Source organism: Poecilia latipinna, unplaced genomic scaffold, assembly GCF_001443285.1.
Source record: "Poecilia latipinna isolate Pla-1442-1.1 unplaced genomic scaffold, P_latipinna-1.0 Scaffold613, whole genome shotgun sequence".
NCBI classification, from domain to species: Eukaryota; Metazoa; Chordata; class Actinopteri; order Cyprinodontiformes; family Poeciliidae; genus Poecilia; species Poecilia latipinna.
This window is the reverse complement of record NW_015113229.1, coordinates 348,355-365,461: the sequence shown is the minus strand read 5'-3', so window position 1 is coordinate 365,461 and position 17,107 is coordinate 348,355. Positions and strand designations below refer to the sequence as shown.

At 39.3% G+C, this 17,107-nt stretch overlaps 1 protein-coding gene across 3 annotated transcripts in view; it reads right to left on the bottom strand.

Moving 5' to 3' along the window:
- The window catches only part of lmx1bb (LIM homeobox transcription factor 1, beta b), a 91,065-nt gene that overhangs the window by 69,810 nt on the left and 4,148 nt on the right, over nucleotides 1-17,107 (bottom strand). The window contains exons 1-3 of one of the 3 annotated variants that reach the window (XM_015043049.1): nucleotides 7,327-7,690; nucleotides 6,847-6,969; nucleotides 6,246-6,432 (exon numbers count right to left, since the gene is read on the bottom strand). In XM_015043049.1, the coding sequence (XP_014898535.1) occupies nucleotides 6,246-6,432; nucleotides 6,847-6,916 (257 nt within the window). In that variant the 5' untranslated portion in view covers nucleotides 6,917-6,969; nucleotides 7,327-7,690. The other 2 variants (XM_015043051.1, XM_015043048.1) reach the window with 2 other exon arrangements.

Here is a 17,107-nt window from a genome sequence, read left to right as displayed (position 1 = left end):
AAACCCACAAGGGGAAAAATGGTTTTGTGCAAAAAAAAAAAAAAAAAAAAAAAAAAGACGTCTTAATTGAATCACCTCGGTGTCGTATTTTATGATCCGTTTGCGGCATCAAAAATACCACTGGATCCAGAAACGTGGCAGACCGTTTCCGTTCTGCTGAAGCGTTTCGCTCAAACGCGACGAGGCTTCGAGTGTTGCACTTTGCCGAAGAAGAGTTCGTAGATTAACTTTTTCCACATTTTGTCACATTGCAGCCTGATGTTACGACATATTCTATAGCGATTTTAAAGTGATGGACCAACATTAAGTGGTGCCTGGTTGTGCTCGTAAAATAACTGCCTTTCTGAAACAATTACGGCTGAGAGACGTTCGGAGCAGTCAGCCCGTTTTTCTCTGTTTCTTGAAAGAGCTCCAGCTCATTCGCACTGGATGGGATCGTTCAAGAATCTTTCCGCAGAGTCCCCTTCAGAGTTAGACTTTGACTAGACCATTTTGACACATGCATATCCTTTGATCCGAACCGTGAAGCTCTGGCTGCATGTTCTGCATTGCGATGGAAGTTGACCATGCACTCCAATGTCAAGAACTGGCCTTTGTTCAGCTTCATCCATGTTCTCTTAATCTCACGCCAGCTTTTCCTGTCCCTGCTGAAGGATTAGCCCCCAGCATAATGCTGCTAACACCTTGTTCTACTTCAACACAGCGGTTCATTCAGGGCCATTTGTGGTGTAAGGAAGAGCTGCGGATCGTCACAGTAATCCAGTGTCTCTTGGCTGCTTTGTTTATCATTTATCCTGAAAATAACTTCAGGATATTCCAACGTGTAAATATACTTTACTGCTGCTCTTCTTTTTGTTTTGTTTGCTTTTGTTTTAAACTGATTTTGTTTGTATATAACTTTGTTTATTCTTTCATCACACTACGTTCAATAAAGTCAAACTCAAAATCAAAAATTTCTTGTCACGATGAGAATGCTGATTTGTCATTGTCATGGTTAATTTCTGTTTTTGATGTTAAAATAATAATAATAGTAATCATAATAATAAAAACAAGGTCGGAAATGTTACTTCTACTGTTTTCGTCACTTTTTGTTCCACAAAAGCATCAATAGGTTTCCGTAAATTCCAAAATACGATTAAATGCTGTTATTGTTTACTTTTTAGTGATGTGAATCGCTTTTTCTTTTTTTTTTTAAAGTAAGTGGCGTCTTGAAGAAGCCTAAATTAAATGGAAATGTTTTCAAGAACGATATTTGGGCTTATGGTGCTATCCCAAGCAGTCACAGCCATACAGTTGCATGAAAAATAAGAAACAAATAGTTTTGCTTTAATCTCAATCTTTATCGGACCACAAAACATCACGATAAACATCACAAAGTCCGTATCGCCATATTATTAGTGGGTGATGGACGGAAAAGTCCTTTGTCAGAAAACTGACGAAGGACTAAAACTAAAACTTGTAATATTGTTTCATAAGCTAACCTGTTTTAAAGCTTCTCCACAGCTTTCTCCCCGGCCTGTCTGCTGTGTTCGTCATGATGCCGTTTGTCCACCAATGTTCCCTAACAAACCTCAGATGCCTTCACAGCATAGTCCAAACCACACACAGCTGAGCTCTATTTACTAATTAGGCACTGCTGAAGAAAACCGAACACTGAGGTCCATGACAGAGCGACAGCAAGTTCAAAGGGTGCGAATACTTTTTGCGAGGCACTTAAGAGAAAGAACAAATATTGCCTTAAAGATTTCACTTTTGGAAAGCAGATGGAGGAGAGAGAGAGAGAGAGAGAGAAAAAAAATTGGGAACCCAAGATGATGTTGCAGCGATGCAAATATATACACACCCCAACAGGTCTTTAATGGCTCTTAATGTGTCGGGAGGGAGGAGGGCAGGGGGCGGGGGGGCATGGTTCGCAAGCCGTGAGATGACAGATGATGCATCCTAGTGCGCTGCTGGGACAGGCCGAGCCGTGTTGACATAAAACCCAATACTTCCTTACTGGAGAACGGGGCCAGCTTCAGCCCGCTCCTCGCCGAGCCACTATAAAATAAAAGATAAAAAATCCCAGCAAGCCGAAGCAATATCATCTGCCTTTGTGTTTCTAATGTGAGATTTATCTCTCTGCAGAGGTCTTGATTTATTTACCCAAGAACAGGAGGGTAAAAACACCTTTTTATCGGTTTTTTTTTCTTTTAAAAGGGAGATTTAAAGGCAGAAGAAGGAGGAAAAAGAAAAAGGTAGAGCTAAATGTGAGAAGATCTTCCTGGAAAGGAAGCTTCACACTCGGCAGGTTGAGGAGCATCTTTAATTAAGTGTAAAACTCCTCAGCTGAGTTTACAAACACAACGCCGACTGTCTTTTTTTTTTTTTTCTTGCTTTTTATTCTTAGCTTGCATATAAGAGCTCTAGCAGCGCCGGGCGACGCAGGAGTGTCCTGGAGTGAGTAAAACACAACACACACTACACACACACACACTAGACGAGCCAATACAGAAACCAAGTCGTCAGCATCTATCCTACACATACAGACACACACTTTACACACACACCCATACACACACACACACACACACACATTCTGCGGCAGCGTCCCGAGCACGGCTAATTAAAAAACAACAATTTCACAGGAGGGCACTGCAAACTGTTCTGAAAAAAAAAAAAAAAGCACCTCTCAGCACACCGGGGGATCCTGCACAAAACACCGGGAGGCGAGACAGGTTCTGGGAGCGCCGCTTTTTTTTTTTTTTTTTTTTATGGCTTCATCACTGCTGTGTTTTCCTACTGCTCACACTGCCGTGACCTGGATTTTTTTTTTTTTTTTTTTTCAGCCTGGGGGCTTTAAAAAAAAAATCTGCTTATTGAACGTTTTTGAATGAACAACAAATAAAAATATTTAAGATGTGCTCCCACTGGAATACAGTCAAACTGACAGTACTTATGGAAAATTGAGTAATAAATAATAATAAGAACAAAACAAAACAAAACAAAACAAAAAACAAACTCTGTAATGCATCAACAGGACGCCCTCAATAACAAGGCGGCAGGGTGTAAAATATAGTTGCTAAATGTTATGTTTTGCAGGTAGAGCCTGTGGCACTTTCTAACAAGGCAGTCCATTAGAGAGGGGTGTTGTCCAACACTCGGGTCGAGTGAAAGGCCCTTATTACATGCCTCCCTTCAAAGCATCTGCTTGGTTGCACGAAAAAAAGAAAAATCCCTGTGGGGTGTGTGTGTGTGTGTGTGTGTGTGAGGGGTGGAAGATCTCCCTCTTTCTAATGATGTATAATTGACCTCCCAAACACCAGGGCACAACAAACTCTCCCAGAATGGTGTAATTCCACTCTGCCTTTTACATACCGCTCGTCTCGTTCGAGCTTGTTCCTCCTCTACGGCTACGGCTGTCAACCGGCTGACAGCCTCAGCTACTAGCCTTTCATGATCGGCCTCGCATTTTCCCACTAGATTCTGCTCCACGATTCTCCGCGCAGATATTCTGACACGCATTTTAACTGAGCGGTTGTACTTCTGCACGTTTCGGACGTGTCGGATCCTGCTCTCGCACGGAAATGACATTTTTTGCTTTGTTTTTTTTTGTTGTTTTTTTTAGATAAAAAACTAAATCAAGGGCAACAAAAAAAAAGAGGGAGAAAAGGGAGTAATGCAAACCAATCTTGTTACAATACTGTAGCAAGATAGGGAGCAAGATATTTTTAAGCTTGGGTTTGTTTTACGTTTAATAACACAGAACGCAATTGTTTTCCCCCCTTCTGCACTTAAACCTGTTAAAAAGGTGCAAAAAAAAAAAAAAAAAAAAAAAAAAAAGGGGGGCCCCACTTGCCAATGCCTTGATTTATTATAACTAGTGAGCGCTGATTACGGGGCATGAATCAGTTGCTGTAGGAATGTAATTAGGCACAAAGTCCTCTGTAAGGGGTTGGAGCTCTCTTCACAGCCCAAAGCAGTTTGTGGGCTGACAAATGCATCTTAAATGGCTGTCATAAAAGTCAAAAAGGTGCCAATTACATCTTTAAGTATCGCATCAGCGAAAATGAAATAAACATGGAAAAAAAAAAAAAAAAAAAGATGATATACCTGTGCTGGTGTGAGCGAGCGACCTGGCAGCTCTTTTTATGTCTGGGAGGGTTTAAAAAAAAAAAAAAAAAAAAAAGGGAGAAGATCTTGAAGATGCGATGAATATTGTAGCGTGCGGGAGAGCCGGATGGCGTGCTTGGCTGAGCTTGCTCACAGCATTCAAAGCAGCAAACCGGAAAATAATAGTTGAGGCTACAGACAGACACTTTTATTCCAAATGTGATTTCTAAAGAGCATAAGAGTAGAAGAAAATGTATAGAAAGACGAATATTTAGAAGCCAGAGTTACTCAGGTTCTATTCTAGCGTTTGTATTCCTGTCAGTTCTTTTATTTTTGCAAATGACCAAAACTTCAAACGGGAACAGAACGCCGCAACAAGTATAGGAGAGAAAGAGAGATCCTTCTGTCTCAGCTTCCAGCCACCTCTGGGCCGTGACGCCGTGACTCTGGTATCCCTGGGTTACTGCTCTGAATTTTTTCTTTCTTTTTTTTTTTTTTCCCCATTGTTACCGGCCGACTACACCGCCGTCCCAGAGCGGGGTGAATGCCACGCATGGCAATAGATGTAACTCTTTGTCGCTTTGCAAGGTGTCTAGCAGAGAACCATAATGTCCCGGTAATGGAAGGAGAATTGCTCAAAAGGGCCGGACACAAAAAGCTGGAAATTCGGTGACAAGCATGAAAAGCGCTCATGCAATGAGAAACACTGGGGCACCCCGGGGTCTGCACAGGCCAGGGAGCGGCCCTGCTGCACTTCTGGCCAATGCATTTCTTTAAGTCTCTCAGATAATTTAATCGTGCCGCTAATTCCATCAGCCTTCTGAGGAATGTTAAAATATGTCTATATTTGCATATATATGTTTTGTAATTATTTTTCAAGAAATACATATTTAGTTTACATTATTATCTCTTCCTGGAACAGGTTTAAATTAGAAGGTAGCACTACGTTTTTGTTTTGTTGGTTTTTTAAATTGCTATTATTACATCTTACAATAATCATGGTGCTGACTTTAATTTAAACTAATATTTTGAAATAGTACTAATAGTAATAGATAAACATTTTTGCATGAGTGTGTAATAATAATAATAATAATAATGGTTTTGTATTATTATTATTTTTTTTTATTAATGTGTAATTTTTGCATTAAAAACAATTCCATGCTTTTAAAACATTTGTATTTGCGTGCATGCGTGCATCATTCGCACATGCGCAAATTGCGCGAATCTAAATCGGTACAGGTGTTCTTTAACAGGCACATTTCTCTTCCGCGCAACTCGAATATTCGCACGGAATATTCCTCAGCTTTCCGTTAAAATACATACAATAAAATGATTTATGTGTAATAACAAATATACAAATGTGTGATAAAATAAAAAAAAAATAAATTAGATGTTTACCAATAACGGCGTAAACAGAAAATAACAAGCAGAATATATATCAAATAAAAGTAATAGGACATGGCATTAGGTCGCCATAATCAAATAAGGGAAAGAAATTTTAATATTAAAGGCATATCAGCGCTAAATGATTTACAGAGAGAATCTAATATGAACTGATGGAGAAATAAATCTAAGAGCGCTGTGGGCTCGCAGAAACCTACTGAGAGTGTTTTCCATCTTTGGTATTATTTAAAAAGGAGCTCTGAGGTTGACGGGGAAACGCCACATCATTCAAACCGAAAACAAGCGTCAGGGAGCGGAATAAAAACCGACTTTTTACACCTCCGGATTTTCGGACTCGAGCGGGATCAAGCCGCATTTTTAAACGCTGCATATGGTGCAGAGGCGACTGTGGAAACACCGTGGGTTACTGGGACTGTTAATCGAGATGCACAACTGCTCCATGTCTAAGTTGAATAAATAAAAATCACGTGGATTTAAGACGTTGCTGTTTTGCTTATAATGAAAACAAGAATATTGATAATATTCTTGTAACTTTATTATCAACCGCCCTCAGATGCGTGAGACCCGCTGAGGGCCTTCAGACCAGCCAAAAGCCATTTTCTGTAGAATCACTGCACACCCACTCAACAACGCAAAGAAATATATATGTATTAAAAAAAAAATAGAAAGCGGAGGAAAAAGGAAAAAAGAGAAAAGAACAAAACAAAACAAAAGAAAGACCTTCCACCTCCTCGGGACATTGTGCTTACTGTTGGTAGTCGTGTTTGCAGTAAAGTTTCCTTTCTCTGAAGTAACAGCTGGTGGTGAGGGGCTGTTGACACACGGTGCACTGCAAACACTCTTCGTGCCATGAGGAGTCGTTGACCCTCATCAGGAAGCGGTCGGAGATGGGCCGCTGGCAGCCCTCACACACGGATCTGTGGTGACACTCGGAGCCTGGAGGAGCAGAGAGAAGGCCTGAGTCAAAGTCTGCAGCGCCCGATCACACGGGAAGCACGACCGATTACTACAATGCGTTCAAATAAATTAAAAAAAAATATATGTGATAAACATATTATTATTATTATTATTATTATTATTATTACTATATTCCATGAGGCCTGGGATAATAACCGCCTTAAAAATCATACACACTAAAATAGAATAAGGACTAAACTCGCCATTATTTCCTCCGTCTGCTTGCACAAACATCTCTTCTTCTTTTCTTTTTTCCCTTTTTTTCTTTTGCATTGTTGTGTGAAATTTAAAAAAAAAATGCATGAATGCAAATAGTAAAATAAAGTCAAATAATCCCACATCTGGCTGCATGCGGGGTTTGTGCTCGGCTTTGTAGAAATGCGTGGCACTCACCGAGCATGACTCCCAGCGTGGCTTGTCCCGATCGCAGCGGGTGATCTTCGATTTTTATGCCGTCCAGCATGATGCGCGTCTCGGACCGTTCTCCCGCGGATAGGCGCTCCAGCGACACCAGACCTGTTGCGATATCCATAAGAATATGGGGGTGAGAGCTGACAGGGGGATGATTTAAAAAAAAAAAACGAAGAAGAAGAAGAAGAAGAAGAAGAAGAAGAAGGGGGAAAAAATCCCGGCTAGCCCAAAGCTGTCTGGAGGACTTTGGCGAGCTGAGAAACCTGTTGGAAACTCCGTGCGACGCACAAACTAGCCGTGCGTCGCAAAAAGATACAAATAAAGCGAACGAGAGGAAAGGAGGGGGAAAAAAACACGACTTTTTCTGATGCTCGCCAATAAGGCAGTCTAAGCCGGAAGCGTGAATCCCTGATGCGTCAGGGAAGAGCAGCAAACAAACATGGGAAAACTCTGGACAGTCACCTGTTATGATTAGAGGACCCGAGGAAGCTTTATCTTCTCCTCCCCAAAGCCAACGGGGGGGTGAACAAAAGAAAGAGAGGAGGCAGCCGCAACAAAATGACTTCACCGAGTGACAGCCTCGCCAAAGAGGAGGAAAGAATAAAAATAATTATAATAGTTAAAAAAAAGAAAAAAAAAAAAAAAAAAAAGAAGAAGGGGAAAAGTTAACACCAAATCCAGAGATGGCACAGCCCGTATACGCAGATGTCCCGGCAGTAACTCTTTGGAAGTAACAGAGACGGTTGGCTGCTTGTGCACCCGTCGCTGCAAAAGTCTGAGATCAAGATTGAAGCGAGCAAAGATCCTCCCACTCCTGCATGCATGGCTACACTTTTTTTCCCTCCTCCATTCCCTCCATTCACTGCCATTGGGGCTGTATTGGAGCAGAATACAGCGCGCTCTGCACTGTCCGGGAACAGCACGGAGGGGAGGTGGGGGGGGGGGGGAACAAAAATAATAAAAAATTATAAAAAATAATACTAACTCTAAAAATTGCATGCACCAAAATTAAGACGTGAAATTGTAATAATAAAAGAAAAAACAAATAAGTCTGAAAAATACAGCAAGACGTTAAAAAAATAAAAAATAAAGGGGGCGTTTTGGGTCTTTTTCTGTGCACAGAACTCCTAATTACGCTGTGGGTATGCGCGCGCGTTTGTGCGTTTGTGCGTGTGTGTGTGAGTGTGTGTGTGTTTTGGAGCATCACAGGCTCTTTTGTGTATTGTCTCTGATGGACGCTGCTGCTCCCTTTCAGCCGATGCACCTGGCGATCAGGGGTGATAACAGCACCGTGTCAGCCACTGAAGTGGCCTCTGCCACCTCGGCTGGCCAGCTTTCGATCAACCAGTGCAGGGAAACACCAGCAATAATAATAATAATAATAATAACAACAACTATTCATTTCTTACATTGAACATGAACTGGGTGGCTGCAAACTGAGCTAATTTGGTTTTCCTGAGTCATGAAGTGAAGATCTTCACACAGGATCTGTAGTGTGGATGTTGAGGATCACCCTGCTGAGCAATGAGGCCTGCATGGAATGGAAGGTTTTTCTGCTGAGGCTGGTCACAGCCAAAATTGGATATTATCGTATTATATATGCGTATCCCCGAATAACCTTTCAGATGACATCGAAATGAATCTCTCTCTCTCTCTCTCTCTCTCTCTCTCTTTCTTTTTTTTTTTTCTCTCAGAATCGGACTGGGAAGTTTGATAAGATCTGGGTTCCTCTCCTGACCGATAATTTTGACTCAGCAATGGACCCGCTGTGTTTTTGCGTGTCGTGTCGACTCGCTGCAGCCATGGTGGCAAATGCAGCTCAGCCTCGAGAGACGTTCTTGGATGTGAATGTATCTAAATTGGGAAGCAGGTCATATGTATGGGCAGGATGAGAAGTTATTGTGTCCATATGTGCTGCTCCTGCTGTTTTTATTTGTTTGTTTGTTTGTTTGGTTTAAGTCTGTCCACAGGAATGGGTGACATGGGATTTAGTTTTTTTTTTGTTTGTTTGTTTGTTTTTGTTTTTTGTTTTTTTACATTTGTTGTTATTGAAGAAAAACTAGAACTAAAATAAATGAGTGCGTTTAAATTTTATTAATTTAAATAACGTAACTATTTGGAGAGTTTTTTTTTTTTTTTTACTTAATATGCTTCGCAACCAATTCTTCATCCATTCCCAAGGCCTTCTTCGCTTGCTGCTCTCTGCGCTCCTTCGAGGCGATGATGACCCTGTAGTCCAGTTTGGAAATCAGGAGGTTGGGGATTGTTGTCGTTGCCCTCTGCCGTTCAAAGAGAGAACTGCATTTATCTGAACTACAGCAAGAAAAAACATTTTTTTTAGTAAGCTGTTTGATCAACCTTCGCAAAAAAAGAGAAAAAAAAAATCTAAAAAGAGACAAGAAATGATTATTATTTCATTATTTCTGATCCCCCATGAAGACATCCTGCGGGAGGCTCCACCTCTACTTTCCTTCTATTTCCAGCGCCTCCATCAGCATGGGGTCAATTACCTCCGTCTCACACTATATTGGATTATCTCACCACTAAGCAGCATTATGAGTTAAACTCCATCAATAGAACATAATCGATAGTTGTTTTGTTTTTTTTTTTTGTTTTGTTTTGTTTTTTAAAGAACATATGAATGCTCACTCCCAACCCTGCTCCCCTCTAATGTCCTCCATATACAGAGCAGTCATCGGATGGGGTCACCTCTGTGAATGAGGACATCAAACATGCGTTCAATAAATCAATCCGCCAACTTTCAGCCTGCGGTGTTTTAATGAGCCTCTGCATGACGAGCCCTCCCTCGCCTTATGGGACAGAGAGAGAGAGAAAGAGAGGGAGAAAAAAAAAACTGTAGCAGCAGGTGTGCAGCACGGAAAGCAAGTAATTTACTTTAAAGTCAGCAGAACTGTTGCATCCATCGGAAAGGTAAGGGACCATTATGCTAACGCGGCTTTTCCGAAAAAAAAAAAAAAAAAAAAAAAAATCAGAATGACCCAGATTGATTCCTGCAGGCGGCCTGCTGACATTTCATTTGCAGACTTTTTTTTTTTTTTTTCAAACACTGTAAAAAATGTAATCTCGATTTATTGAATCCAAATCGAAATGTAGATGTTTCGGGTGAAAAGTTGAAAAAGTTGAAAAAAAGAACATGGAAATCAGTAAACAGAGTGCGAATGGGAGGTGAAACTTTTTACAAAGTTTGAAAGAAAGCGCTTTAAGTGGTTTTAGGATAAGTACTTCTTGCGTCGTCTAACTATATAACAACTGTGATTGCTATTGTGAGGTTGCTTACAAGAATAAAAAAGAAATAAATAAAATAGCATATAGCCACCACTGATTTCGAAACGTGTTTAAGTTGAAATCTTTATCAGCAAAGGCGAGTTCTTCAAACAGAAACGTTGGTTTTTAAAAAGTGGGGCGAAGTTTAAATATTGTTAATTCAGTTTGCACAGTGCTGCATTGGAAACACACGCACACACAAACACACACAACCCAGAGGCATGCCTTAAACCCGGAGGCTCTGTGAGTTGCAAAACTAAAAAAAATAAATAAAAAAAATAACTTTGATATTTAAAATAAAACATGGGCTGAGTGTGGAAAACTGTTTCTGGTAAGTTTCTTGAGCTGAGAGATTGTTTCTTCTTCGTTTTTTTTTTTTTTTTTGGTTTTTTTTTTTTGGTTTTTAATAATCCCTATAAAACTGAGAGGCATTTTGAAATAAAACGCCGTGTTGAAAGTGGGAAGACCTCCTTACATTTTCAAAGGGGGACATAATAGCAAAGCAAATGCCTAATGGCTGCATAAATTGCAGAGCTGCACTTTAATAGTTTACGTACTTTGATCTTTTAATAAGGGTTTCTGACGAAGACTGGCCTTCATAAACGTATAAAAAACGCTGCATTGTATGTTGTTCCTGTATCCTTGAGATATTCTAAAAAAAAAAAAAAAGTTGATGAAAAATATTGATATTGTGCATTGTTTTTATTTATTATTTTTTTTGTTTTTGTTTTTTGTTTTAGCCCCGTGCTAAAACAGGGGGGGAAAAAAATGATTCCCGGCTGCAGAGGCTTTGCAGGGGCGCAGCACTTTTCTGGTTCAGTCAACGGAGCCGCTGACCGTCGTGGATCCACACAGAGGCTTATTGAAGCCTTAAAAACATCGACAATTTGCGACCCGGTCCGGTGTAATCTAATCTGACTTTTGCTGAAGCTGAATATTTGTCCACGTTTCTTGTTTTTTTTTTCTTTCTTTCTTCTTTTCACACATCAGAAATTATAATCTTAAAGTTATATTTTTACACCAAGAACAATGGACCAGCGCAGCTACGAATACATGGGCCCCATTTAGGCCCGTGAAGGGCCACTGTATAAGATGCAACTTATTGTTTTGTATTCTTTGATTTAAAATTCCACATCTATAAATATTTTAAGGATATATTTTTACTGTTTTTCGCTAACAGAGATTCACAGATGAAAAGTTTCAGAACAATGACTCCCCAGTCCAGGTCTTATCTTTATCGAGGCAGTCCAAAAAAAAAAAAAAAAAAAAAAAAAAAGATACTGCGGGATAATCCCGGCTCCCGGAGGATTAGACCAAAGTACAATACAGCACTGTCAACCCATGGCGAGATTTGTTTACGTTATGATTTATTGGATTCAGATTTTATTTTTTCTTCTTCTTCTTCCCCTACTACCATCCCCTCCACTGACAAATTTATTGAGTTTCTGACAAATGACCCGACAGCCTCCTGTGTGACAGCGAGCTGACATCCAGATTTGAAATGTGACTCTGAAATCTGTTTACCTGCGGCTGCGGGCCGCAGCTTGTTAAAGCTAAACTGAGCCGGGACTTGATTAGGATTAGATTTAATTACGAGCGGAGTCGCAACTCCGTTGATGGTACGCCTGATTATAAATGCAACTAAATATGCCACTGTTTAAAAAAAATAAAATAAATCCTCTTCGTTTGTATATGGCTGTGAACAGAGGCGTTTTTAAGATGCTGATGCACTGGGGGGGCTCAGCCCATTTAGACCGGAAATAGTTAAATTTTCATATGGCAACATTATAAATTCTCACTTTTATATTATGTTATATTGTATATAGTAACATATATTAAATATAATTATATATACTATTAAATATTATAATCAAGGTGAAGTAAACAATAAGAAAATAATATATTTCCTTTTTTAAGCTGCTGGAGAAAAGACTAAGCAAACTCAAACTCACTCTTGTAGTTGTGACTTTTCTACTTCAACAGAAGAAATGTTCACTGTTTGTTTTCATGAATGATCCCTTTAAATCAATGAGCTGGATGAAAATCCCCAACTTAATCAAGCTGAAGAAACAGCCCAGTTTTGCTGTTATTGTAGCAGCAGGCAACTCTTCCTCCCTCACCAGCCTCTGGTTTTCTTCTCTGACTCAGGAAAACATATATATCTTTGTTTGTTGAATTTTTCCCCCCCTTTCTTATTTAATCCCTAAGACCCAATCCTTCAGTCGTAAATATCCAAGATGGGGAAATGCTTACAATCCTGAAGGCTTTTAGGGGAATTCATGTTGTAAATTAAACAAAAAGGTTCTTATGCAAGATGTTGTCTCACCTTATCGTCTGTCAAATACGACGTCTAACTCTTCGTGCTGTTGACTTTGAAATGATTTCAGAATCTAATTTTGCCGTACCGTACGACTTAGGCTGAGATGTAACTGAGGGATGAATTGGACTAAATGGATAATTAAACTGCAGGTTTTGTGAAACTGGACATGAATCTTAAAAGTTTTTGTTGTTGTTGGGAAGTTGCACTTTATAATTCAAGTCGACTGGATGTGACTGCAACTCGGTTAAACTAGGTAGTCCATCTCATTGGTTAGATCTGCTAGCAAGTACATGTTAAGAAAATGTAATGTTGATCAAATGACTAATGCACTGATTAAACTGTTCAAATAAAACCAATTAAGTTGGTGTGACAATTTATGAAGCTTATACTTAAGTAGATTTTAGTCAATACTTCTGATCAGAAAATTTGTAAATGTGTAAATTTAATGGCTGAAACATTTCAAGAACAGCTAACTTTTATTCCTAGTATTTTTAAAACCTACTGTCTTAACCAACCTAATAGTAATAAAAAAATTTGTTTTTTGTCTGTTATTTATGAAGACTTTAACCACAACGAGCAAAATGTAAATAAATTTATCTTTTAATAGTGAAGTTCTGAACATCTACACCACCAACAGTTCATAAGCCAAAAGCTAACAACGTGTACAAATGTCTTATTCTGTGATGATGATGCTCTTAAAAAAAAAAAAAACATACAACTTGGATCAACTATGATGCTTCTGATTAATAATAATAAAGCTTCATGGCTGAATGTGTACAACAGATTCATTATATTAGACACAACTCTGCTGGTTTATAAGGATTTTTGCTGTTGTTTTTGAAACAACAGATCGTCTGGTTTCACGTTAGCAGTGTAAAAAGAGAAGAATTAGCTTTTTATTAAGACACAAAAAGTTCCTTAAATAGTAGTAGACCTTTCAAATCTTTTCTAACGAGTTGACATGGTAACCTTCTCCCTAGCAACCACAGCCACAGTGAGCTGATCTCTGGCAATGGTTGCCTCGGGGTTTACTCGACATTACCAGCAGCATTGTTGCTCAACTATCTTGTTCCATTACAGGAAACTTTCTCCATGACGACTCTTCTAACAAATTGTACTTTTTTTTTTTCTTAATTGATATTGTATATATTCATTGGTAATAAATCAATATAAAGGTATTGCCCTTGTTCTCTCCCAGACACTGTGAATGAGTGAACCGTTGCCTGAACCGACTTAAACTCTAATCAAATGTTCAGCTTCATTATCAGAATAAAACAGTTAGTGTTTTAAGAATCTAGCAATATTTCTAATATTACACAAGCAAACTAACATGCCAATATGCCAGTAACAGTGATTAAAATGTAGCCAAATAAGTTAGTGGTATCATTTCAATTCAATAATTTAATTCATACATGTATATATAATTAAAAGTAAGATAAGTCATCATTCAGCAGCTGGTTTCTTCTTCTGTAATTCCGTCCCCTCCTGTCCGAAACAGACAGGCCTGATGCAGCTGCACAGGTGTTGTGCCAGCGTTCTGAACAACAACATCGCCCCCTGCTGGGACGTTTCTCTCATCACAGTTTCCTTTTTCATCCTATGTTTGCCGTTTTCACTATCGTGTTACAGAAATCACGAGTTGTCTATGGATGATGTTGAGAGGCTGTGCACTAAATTGAATTAAAGGTAAAACTGTAGAAAAATAGTAATAATATAATAGTAAAAAGAAAAAAAACATTACAAAGCAAGATCGTTTACGTATGATGCAATTTGGACATTATATTTATTTTCTTCCGTCACAGTGACGTAGTTTATATGCATGCACTTTTAATAGCATAAATGCTTGAACCTTTGTTTGTATGGGACGTTTTTAACATTGGCTTTGCCAATATTTTCAGGTCCCATAACTTTCCATTAGTTTTTATTATTATTTATTTTATTTTCATAAATGTAACCAAACACAGAAGTGAAACACTTTTTTTAAGTATTAGGCAATATAAAATAGTTCAGTCAAAAATTGCTCCAATTTTAAGTATTTTCAATTTCCCAAAAAATATTAAATTTAACATATTTTGCAAAGTTAGTTTTGATTACTTTTTGTAGTAATCAATCCTATTTTTTTTTCTCATCTAACCTGTTCAGAATAGATTAAAATTGTTTTATTCAACCCAAAAGCTAATAAACAAATATAATCAACAACTAAGAAACTAACAACAAATAAACACAACAAAAAACAATAATATATTTGTAATGGCCAAAAACGTAAAGAGCAAAAATGAAGAAAATGCCTAGGAGGTATGTTTATGAACTTTAATTACTATAAATCTATTATTCTCTGTCTTACTGTAATTGTTGACTTCACTCCAAAAAAAGAACAAAATTTACAAATGCAAAAGACAAAACAAATAATGTGCAAATTGAAAATTAATTTAATTATTTGCATTACATCATATTTTTCCTAAACGTAACATTTTTTTAATACAATTTTTTTTTAAGTTTCTTTAAATAAAAAATGTAACATTTCATGTCAGAAAGGTGTGTCACAATTAACTTTCTTAATAATAATAATAATGAAATATTTGTGCAATATTTTTTTTACTTGCTCTTTCAAATGTTTTAAAAGAATTTTATGATCACAGTTTCCTCCTCTACTAGTTTTTATAAAACTGACACGCTCAGAGGAAAAAAAAAAAAAAAAAAAAAACACAACTTACGAGGAATAACTCACAAAGGTGGAGTCGCAGGTAGAGGAAAAAAAGCCTGGCACTCTCAAAAATCTTTCAGCTCTCTCACAAACTTTGAAAAGTGTCATCCTGTTGCAAGGCTAGTGTTGCCGTTAGCAAAGGTTTACCTCTGCTCAGGTATGATTTGCAGCTTCTTTCATCAAACGGTCATGTTGTTCAGTGGATTTGCCGCGCAAAAAATAATGTTTCCTCTGAGGGGAAAAAGTTCAAGCTGCTGGGTGCCGGGGGCATTATTGTAGGATGTATGCCATTAGCAACAAGCACGGGCCTTCACGTGGAGAGGAAAACTTCTCCGTCGGCTGAGTAAGCTGCGTGTGTTTGCATACTTTGTGGCCTAAGTAGTGACATATATTCCAAAACTGGGTTTCATTTCAGTAGAACAAAAACACAGATAAATTCCTGCATCATTCATGCAGAATTAAAAGCAATGAAAAAAAAAAAAAAAAAAAAAACATGTAGAAAATCTGCCTACGAAGGCCAGCAGGGTTTTAACAGATCACACATCTGTAAATGTGCTGCTGCTGCTTCTTCTTCTTTTCTTTTCTCTTTCATGTCTCAATTAAATGCCTTGGATGTGTTTTGTGCGCAAGCGTATACGCATACATGATTGTGAGTGTGCCAATAACAGGCCGCACTTCAGAGGAAAAGGTAGAAATCCTCCAGATGTCTTGCAGCTGGGTGGATCTGGTAGTGAAGATGGAGACAGCATCTGTCACAGGCGAGCATTTCTAATCTGTCCTGAACATTAGGCAGAGAGCACTAAAAAACCCATCGCTCGCAACATGTGCGGCACGCAACGTGCTCGCCGCGGCCTCTGCAGTTTGAAAGTTCACAGCTACAGGAGAACAAAAGCGATGCTTGTCAGGCGGAGCACGGAAGAAGCTGGTTGAACTTTGCCTAAAAGCAAAGTGTGAGCGAAAAACTCAACCAAAACCAGGGACTAACTTCAGTTATTACAGGGCAGAACGCCGGAGGCTACAGACCGGGGCTTTTTGAAGTAGAGGTCCAGCACGGCTTAGTGAGGTCAAGATCTATCAAATAGCTTGGAGAAATAGCCTCTCTAGATCGTAGATGGACAAGTTTCTTAAAACATTTCAGCTTTACGTGGTATCGAAAATAAATAATGTGCGTTTGCTAGCAATATATAACTTTTGCATTACATGTTCATGCAGTAAGTCCACGCGAAGCAGACAGTATTTAGTCGATGGAATTCCAACATCAAACCATCCGCACTTCAGAGCTAATGTGAAAGCTTTTAGCTGATCTCTGCGGGCTTTGCAACTGTGGGAATCACAGCGGGCTGACCTTGATGCTATCTAGATGTTTGCCTTCCTGGGTTCATGTGCCTAGTTACCACTTGGTCAACCCCGCACCCCGTGAACTGACCCCGTCCTCCCCTTCGAGGTCTGAAAGGAAAAGAAACCCAATCCTCCGGGGAGCCCACTGTCTAACAAGAAAACTGCTGGCCCGAATCTCTCAGAAGTGCCTTGTTTTCCCACTGGACCACTTTCAGCTTAATAAACATCTTAACTAGCCAGAAGTCCCGTGGGAGCTGCTGGGAAATCCTCTGGGCAGCCGGGGCTCAGGAGCCGGACCTTTATTGCATCCAGGTGGCGGTTAAAAAATGCTGGCCGGCCATAAATGTCCAATAAAATGAGAGTGGCACCTTCGAGGGTGGACAGGGTCAGTGCACCTGTCTGTGGACAAAAACTTTAGTCACTTCCCCCATGTCCGACTGGTTTGATGTCACACTCTGTGCCACAGCAGTGATGAGGGAGAGATTAGTTAGATGGGCTCTGCAGTCTGGGGCTTTGATTTTCTCCATAGCACCAAGAAATGTCAAATGCATTGGGGGGGGGGGGGGGGGGGGGGGGCAACAGAAAAGGGGGGGGGG